The 7,992-nt window shown below is 52.0% G+C and overlaps 3 protein-coding genes across 3 annotated transcripts; 1 reads left to right on the top strand and 2 right to left on the bottom strand.

Annotated features, from left to right (window-relative positions):
- Positions 1 to 709: 709 nt before the first annotated feature.
- Positions 710 to 2,023, top strand: N656DRAFT_785548 (NAD(P)-binding protein). Its single transcript, XM_064816418.1, has 4 exons — positions 710 to 1,246; positions 1,335 to 1,442; positions 1,503 to 1,659; positions 1,743 to 2,023. Exons 1-4 carry the CDS (start codon positions 936 to 938, stop codon positions 1,932 to 1,934), a joined length of 768 nt encoding a protein of 255 aa, XP_064664819.1. The 5' UTR covers positions 710 to 935; the 3' UTR covers positions 1,935 to 2,023.
- Positions 2,024 to 3,521: 1,498 nt separating this feature from the next.
- On the bottom strand, positions 3,522 to 4,370 carry N656DRAFT_720465 (uncharacterized protein; the record flags this gene model as incomplete). The annotated part of the gene is made up of 1 exon (XM_064812448.1): positions 3,522 to 4,370. One exon carries the CDS (start codon positions 4,368 to 4,370, stop codon positions 3,522 to 3,524), a length of 849 nt encoding a protein of 282 aa, XP_064664818.1.
- A 67-nt stretch (positions 4,371 to 4,437) lies between these two features.
- N656DRAFT_840543 (DNA repair helicase) lies at positions 4,438 to 7,853 on the bottom strand. Its single transcript, XM_064818949.1, has 4 exons — positions 7,527 to 7,853; positions 6,981 to 7,436; positions 6,218 to 6,928; positions 4,438 to 6,162 (listed from the first exon to the last, which is right to left on the bottom strand). Exons 1-4 carry the CDS (start codon positions 7,668 to 7,670, stop codon positions 4,810 to 4,812), a joined length of 2,664 nt encoding a protein of 887 aa, XP_064664817.1. The 5' UTR covers positions 7,671 to 7,853; the 3' UTR covers positions 4,438 to 4,809.
- Positions 7,854 to 7,992: the final 139 nt, after the last annotated feature.

The raw sequence follows: 7,992 nt of genomic DNA, 5'->3' as shown, positions 1-7,992 counted from the left end.
TTAATTTTGTATGGAAATTTGTATAGTGGCTCGATGGCGGACTGTCCGGCGATTTTGTGCCGTCCGGGAATTTTGCGCCCAACTCTCTAGAGTTAGCTCCTTAAGTGGAACCGAAGTGGAGCCAACGGGTAAGCGGTCATACATTCCCCGGGGTTTAGCTGCAGACAGGCAACGCCGAAATCTTCGGATATAACTGAAAACTGACGTCAGGGCGGTTGCTAGCACAAAACAATTCCCCTTCGCAACTCTAGGTACCATATTACTATTTACTACCAGACTTGCTCAGTGACAGTTCTAGCATGTCTACCATAACATGAGTATCGACTTCCATTCTGTGCTGTGTTCTTTGCGGTTTGCATCATGCATGGCAATATGAAAATGGGAACAAAGGAGTCACACTGTGCCTTAAACGATGTAACCCGCGGTACGTAGGGTATGTACTCCGTACTGTACATTGAACTTGAGACGTCACTACATGTGAGGTGTCTCGAGAACTGGACGAGTTTGATTTGCTTGCTATTGGATTCTGAATGTTGTCTACACAGACTTGGGATCAGCAATTTGATGCCAAGGACTCAATTGCGATCTCTTGTGACCTTGTTGGACACCTTCGAAGATGTTTTCCGGCTGTGTTTATCTCCGAAATCTTAGCTCCGACTTGGCACATCCCGTCATGATTCGCTCCAGGTGACGAATACTCACTTGAGTCTCCATAACCCAGCGTGCATCATGTATTTTACTGAACGTTAACCAGTGGAACTTGTCAGTAGATTTGTCAGCTACTTAACCAGTGGAACTTGTCAGTAGATTTGTCAGCTACGGAAGACCCGATCGAGGCACTATAAAGTGTAAACTTGGAGAATTGAAGATTCTCCGGCTCAACGGTCAACCTCTTTCGTGCACAGTCCATATCCATTCCACAAACACGAGTCAAAATGGCAACGTATCTGATCACCGGAGCATCTCGTGGTTTGGGACTGACCATTGCGTCTATCCTGGCCTCCCAGCCCGAGTCAGCGGTCGCGACAATCTTTGCGGCTGCACGCCGGGACAATTCTGCTCAACTGAAAGAGCTGAGAGAGAAGCATCCTGGACGAGTCAAGTTCGTCCAGCTGGACGTGAGCGATGACAAGAGTGTCGAGGAGGCCGCCCGTTCCGTTGAACAGGAACTAAATGGCAAGGGTCTTGATGTGTTGATTAATAATGCGGGAGTCATGCCTTGGATCCACGGGGGCATAGAAAAGATGTGTGTGATGGCCCTATTGTTTCATACAAGACTGGAGAAAATTGTCATCAGTGAGGTGGCTAACAATGGTATCGGCAATACTACCTAGGGACGATCTGAATGACACCTTCAACACCAACGTCACTGGTGTCCATCGCGCGACCAGGCATTTCCTGCCACTGTTGCGCAAAGGCCAGCAGAAAAAAGTGGTGAACATGTAAGACGAAAGCTGTTAGTCTCACTTGGGAAATACCTCAGCTGATGAGAAATGTCCAAGTTCATCATCCGTCGGCTCCATTTCTTTGGCTTCTCGATACCAGCACTTGTCCACACCGTCGTATAAGATTACCAAGGCTGCCTTGAATGCTCTGACGGTCGATTATGGCCTCACATTTGCCAAGGAAGGGTTCACCTTCATTGTAATAAGCCCGGGTGTGAGTACCTCCTTCGTCATCTCCCCGGCTTGCAATGAGAGTCAGGGGCATTCACATACGAAACGTAGCTAATGTCGACACAGTGGCTCCAAACAGACCTTGGTGGAAGCGCAGCTGATCTGCCAGTTGAAGTTGGTGCGAAGGAAGTGGTCCGGATCACCAACGAAGCAACTAAAGATGACAATGGGAAGTTCTTCGATATTAACGTTCCCCAATGGGATTCAAAGGACAGCCGTGATGCCGGGATGTACCGTGGCAGTATTCTTCCATGGTAATACTCTAGTGCTCTGTAAGAAGGGCTCAGCGAATGTATGTACGTAGCATAGGTTTTGAAACGGCCGAGTCTAATGTTTTTTCTTGTCAAGCTGTCATTTACATACCTACCTAACATTGAACGGTGATAAAAACAGGAACCCCGATTGCTTGTTGCAACCGAGCCATGGCCATTAGCCTAATAGCCTTATATTCTCAACAAACGGGGCTTCCTCATCTTTTCTTTTACACTTGTACCATGGAGTGTCAGTCCTTCAAACCAGACATGGCCCCTGCCGGGCCTCACCGACGTCTCAACATATGGGACATCACAAGCCCCCTGATATGCAGAGCAAACTTCTCGTATTTGATATGTTTCACATTCCTCGCATTGCTAAGTGCCTTAATCCTAACTGCAACATTCCGCCTTTCGTGCATGCGGCGCCGGACATGTGCATCCCATGGTACAAAACAAACGGTATAAACCCTTATTCAAGTCCTGTCCAGTCATCACCTGCATCTGCACTAACGTTACTAGATATCGTTAGATATCTTTGTGTGCAGCGGCGAACCACACCGCCTCATTCTGTTGCCACCCCCGTGCCAAAAGAAGAAAATTAAAACCTAACCCAAAGCCACGTTCTAAACACCAGCTACGCCTCCGGAAATTCATCAGCCGGTCCAACTTGATATACGCTCACCAGGTTATATTCTTCTCAGTCGTGCGCCTTTTGCCTTTTTGAAGTGGCCGGGTCATCGAGATGATGCCATCCCGCAAAGTCAAGCTTCGGTTCAGCAAAAAAGTCGGCTCTGTCTCCCCTGAACGACTCAATGCGGAGCTCATCGCCAATTATGGACAAGGCAACTTCCAAGTAGACGTACGTTCCTTCGTTTCGTGCCTTACCTTACTCAACCCTCCTTCCTGGTTTGTGCATTCCACTTACATACAACGCCCTCACAGATCGAGCAAGACGTGTTCTACATTACGGTATTTGACGGAACATCTGCCACGGATGATTCAAACCCCCTTGATCCAGACTCCCAAGGTCCGGTGACCCTCAGCTGAACGTTGAGCTGGGTTCTGAACACATTCTCAACTTCCTGGAGAAATGTTGCAACCAGGGGGCTTGAGCGGTGGATGCGGAATCCGCCGTGGAAGAGAGGAAAGAGATGGTTGCTAACCTCTATATGGAAATAAAGAGGGCATAGGGCATGCGTATGATGGGCTGGAGCTTCAAGATTTGTATCCAATCAATCCTCGTTCTGTGGGTTTGGCCTTGCTATTCGTTCCAGTCGTTTCTCACCTTGCCACCCACTGAATCTTGCTCATCACGACTGCTTCTAAGCTCCGGTCCTTTCACGAGTTGGCGATGAAACTTTTGCAAAGGACTCGGATCCTTGGACAGAGTCAGCTTACACCGCCTGAGCAACATCATAGAAACTGTTGCGTCGTCACATGGTGTCGTCTGACCACCTCTACCACCTCAAGATGAGGCTTTGGGCGAATCCAAATCAGCCCACCAAGAGATAGTAGCCAAAGGCGAAATCCTCCGACTCGAGATTCCTGCAACTGTGATTCGTGCCCGGCCGTCGAATCTCCCCTTGGCTACTCACGGCCTCCCAGAGGAACTGGTTGGCTCTTCGCCAGATTTGGCTTGTTTCCTGATGAGGAACACCTTCTTGACGTCAAATGCTTTCTCAGGAGCCGCAGCATAGCCCCTCTGGTTGGATACGACCCTTTTCCCTCGCTCGTCAATGAAATCGCAGGAGAAGTGGGTGTGCCCAAACGCCCACATGACGACCGCCGTGTTCGTCCAGCACTCCTCCAGGCGCAGGTCGGTGGCGAAGCCCGACGACACAGCGCTATTTCGATGCCGCTCGTCGACGGCTCGCGTATCAAGGGTCGGGCTGTGGTGCGTGAAGATGACAATTTCCCGCTGGGGCTCGGATTTAGATATCATGGAGACCTGGTCGTTCAGCCACTTCAAGTCCGCGGCGTGAGCCTCGAGATGGTCTTCAACGGTCCAATTTTGGATTTGCTGGAAGTCGACGAGACGGGCGGCGACCGCGCTATATTGCTCCTTGGTGATCCGCGAAAACAACGTGCAGCCCAGCACGGTGAGGGTGTCGTTGAGATCGTGTCGCCTTTGGTCGAGGAAAACAAAGCGGCCGATGGTGGACCGAATCCTCAGTTGCTCCATCCTGTCGGCGAAGCTGCGCAGCCTTTGCTTCGCGGCGGGCCAGCTGCCTGAGAGGGGTTCATGGTTCCCCGCAACAAAGTAGACATTCCAGTACCGCCGGAGTTGCCGTTCGAGAAAGACAAAGAGGCCGTCGTCTCCTACTTTGCCAATGTCACCGAGCAATGCTAGATTTGGCGCTGTTTGTCTGAAATTGAAGTCGTATGAGGCTTGCGTCTCGAGGTGCAAATCGGAAAGAATCTGGAAAGTCGCCGACGACATATCCGTAGTAGACGTTGTTTCAGATTCTCAGTTGCTGGGGTAGCAGGATGCCAGAAATGCAGAGAATCGCAGTGGTCAGGAATTTCCAGCCTATCGAACCAAGAACCGGTGAGCGGTTGGGCATGGCGCTGCTGCCTGTCAGCAGGAGGGCTGGGAGTCCCATTCAGGTTGGTGCGTCATACTCTGGCACACCGAAGCGCATCCGGCGAGCGATTGGTAACACCCTCCTCGAAGTTCTTCGTAGGTCTTCACCCCTTTAATGACGACTAGTCCTTGGTTTCACCCTTGGTCCGGGTATGTTGATGCCGAAGAAAGTTGTCTGTGCTCAAGGTTATCCAGCGGATTTCCAGAATATCAACACAGGGAGAGTCTGGTATTCCTAACACCAGGGTCAAGACCAAGCCCCCACAAACCATGCATGTCGCCTTCATTCCCTCAACTACCCCCTCTTTCCCTTGAAGAAGCCACTCAATCCCCCCATCAGACCCTGCAGCCCCTTCTTATCCGATCCCTCAACCAGACCGCCCTTGATCCACCCAGGCAGCTTCTCCTGAATCCTTTGCGTGCCAAACCTCCTGTCAACCAACACCACGGCAGCATAATCCCCCCGATGCCGGATCGCGCGGCCAATACTCTGGTTGACCGCCCGCATGCACGCATTCTCGTAGAAATCCCTCGCTGCCTGTTTCGCCAACGCCATCGCCTCTTCTTTGCCCACACTTTCACTCTCCCCAGCCCCGTCCCGAAGCCTAGCCAGTGTGGCGCTCTCAATGTACTCCACCCTTGCCTTCCATTCGGGCGAGTTGATGTTTGGATATGGCAGCCCCACAACGAGCACGCACCGCCCAAGCCGGTCCGAGAAGTTGATGCCCTCGGACAACTTCCCGCCGACCACGCTGAGGAGGAGCGCACCACGCCCACCGGCTGCAGAAGTTGTCCCAGGAGGGGGTGATAAGATAGCCTGCGAGTAGTTTTGCAGGATCTCGTCGCTGGATCCTCCCCTGGTTTCGTAGAAAAGGGATTTCTTCGCCGCCAGCCTGTTCCACAGAGTCTGTGCACCGCCTGCAGTGGGTTGCTGCTCGGCAGCCTGCCATGCCGAGACAACTTCGTCCAGATACCCGTAGCTGGGGAAGAAGACGACCACGCCGTCGGGCACGACGGAGCAGATGTTGAGAAGCGCGAGGCCGAGTTGGCGGATCATGGCGCGGTCGCTGCGCTTCTGGAAGCTAAACTCAAAGGCATCTTGTGGTAGGGCGGCAGCGGAATTACCGCTGCTAGAACGGATAGGCCGTGTCGAGGCCAAGGCCCAAACGAAAAGGTTCGATGCGGGAATGACGTGTCCGCAGCTGAGGGTTGTGATTTTGCTCGGTGGGAGCGTCGGGAAGAGGTGGGCTTTGTAGTCATCGAATGGAGACATGGTGCCTCCAGCTAGGATGATGGTCCTGGCTGATGAGGCGATGGACGAGAAGGCGTGCGTGGGGGATAATAGAAGGTACGAGAGTTTGATGTCGGGAGGGACTGAAGAGAGCTTCTCGTAGAAGATCCGGCCCTCGGAGCTCAGGTTTGTGAGCGCAATGAGAAATGAGACAAGCGTGTGGAGAACCGGTGATGATGAGCTTGTTTGCTGAGGCGTCGTGGGCTCCTCCGCTGCCGCTTGTATGTGGCTTGCATAACCCTCGACTTTGTAAGCCAATTTGGATTCCTGAATGTATCTGACCAACTGATACAAGTTGATTTGATCCGCCCCTCGGCCCTTGAGAAGCATATTGGAATCGGCAATGCCTTGGTCGCCCTAACAAGAACTCAGTATTCCTCCTGTGTGGACTGTGGTGACGAGAGACGCTTACCTTTTCCTTGAGCGCTGTGTCTAGCCACTCACTTAAAGACTCCACAACCCTCCCTACTTGAGCTATCATGACGCGGTTTTCCCCCTTCAGCTTCTTGCCGAACCGCTTCACGTACATACCCAACACCTGTCTAGCTTTTTTAAGTTGGCTCAAGCGGATCTCCGCGGAATGTACATTTGCGACAGCATCCATGATGTTGTGTGCCTCGTCGATAATAACAACGTTCCCTTCCAGGTTTATGCCGAGCGCCTCTCTCGCGCTCCTCTGGAGAAGTAATGGGTAAGGAAGAGTAATGACTTCGGCCCCTGGAATCGCCGTCCGCGACGCATAGTAAGGGCATATCTGGAGTTCCTTGCCTACCCTGTACATGTCTTCGATATCGGGCACTGTTGCTAGGACTGTGTCTCGAAACTGATGTGTCTGCTTCTGGTTTTCAGGGTTGGGCATAAAGGGGCACTTCTCTTTTGACTGCTGCAATTCTGTACATCGGTCATTGATCGCGGCCAGGGATCCCAGACGCGCAACCGAGGGGTTGACGCACAGCTTCTGCCTCGATGACAGAGGTAACTGCTTGACAATTTCTGTGGCAGACTCTTTCCCATCTCCTTCGCGCGAAACCATCTTGTCTGGTAAAGAAGGTGGGAAAGCCGGGCGTCGCAGTTCCGCAATGAACTGAGTCAGCTGCGAGTGAGTCCGAGAAGTGTAGTATATCTACTTCTGTCAGCCAGTTTCAGAAATCTTCTTAAGCCTGGGGATCAGTCACCTTGACTTCTTCCTCCACCCCCGCCTCCTCCTCGCTCCTCCTCACTCCGCCCCCAAGACCAACCTTTTCCATCAGTGCCCTGGTTTCTTTGCTCAACTGCCCCAAGGAATCCCCATCGTCCACCTCAACACTCTCCCAGCCTGTAATCAGAAACTCCCTCTCCTCGTTCACCTCGCTCTTGACCTTCTCGTCATCAACTCGGATCCTCTTTCTGCCCCTCTCCATCGCCCGCTCTTCCATTTCCTTTTCTCTCTGGCGCACTCTTTCCATCGCCTTTTCCCTCTCCTCCCACTTGCGAGCTAGCTCTTCCCTCTTCCTCCGCAGGGCATTGTCGACCATCCAGTCTGGCTCGCCGGTCATCGCAGAGGCTGTCGCCTCGAAGGAGGCTTCATATTTGCTGCGTTTGTGGGTGCGTAACCAGGTGAGAGCCGAGCAAATTAAAGAGAGAGATTTCCCCTGTATTCCCGGGGTGAGTGATCAGCACATGTTGTTGTTTGGTAAGTACCTAATCCAGAGAGAGTGAGGCACCGAAGGGGTTGGACATACAGTGCCGGTTGGACTTTCCAATATTCCGATTTGGCCATTTCCTTTTTCGAGGACATCGTAGACAGTGCGCATAAATTGGAGTTGGACATCGTAGGGAGTGAAAGGGTGATGGAAGTCGATTGCTTTGGCCTGTGGATCGCTCATGTTGAAAAGTGAGATACTCCACTGTTCAAATTGTGAATGAGCATAGCATTTATGGTGAAAGGTGATTGGAGTTATGGAAGAATATAAGAATGAGAAAGTCAAGTGCTGCCGAGTAGGTACTCGCCAATCGCCATATCCGCTGTGAATTTTCCGGTGTGCAAGAAAACTGCTTGAGGTCTTGCTGTTGGCTTGGGAAGGCCTGGGAGGATGGGAGAAGAGTGCTCCACAAAAAGAGAATGGCTCCGCAAGGACGCGCAAGGGTAGGGTCATACGTATTTGAGTGGCACATCCCCACCAGCCTTCTACCCCTCGAAGTTCGAAC

The sequence above is a fragment of the Canariomyces notabilis genome, assembly GCF_033297395.1.
Source record: "Canariomyces notabilis strain CBS 508.74 unplaced genomic scaffold N656scaffold_47, whole genome shotgun sequence".
Lineage (NCBI taxonomy): Eukaryota > Fungi > Ascomycota > Sordariomycetes > Sordariales > Chaetomiaceae > Canariomyces > Canariomyces notabilis.
The sequence above is the reverse complement of the archived record's forward strand: the minus strand, read 5'-3'. Positions and strand labels throughout refer to the sequence as shown.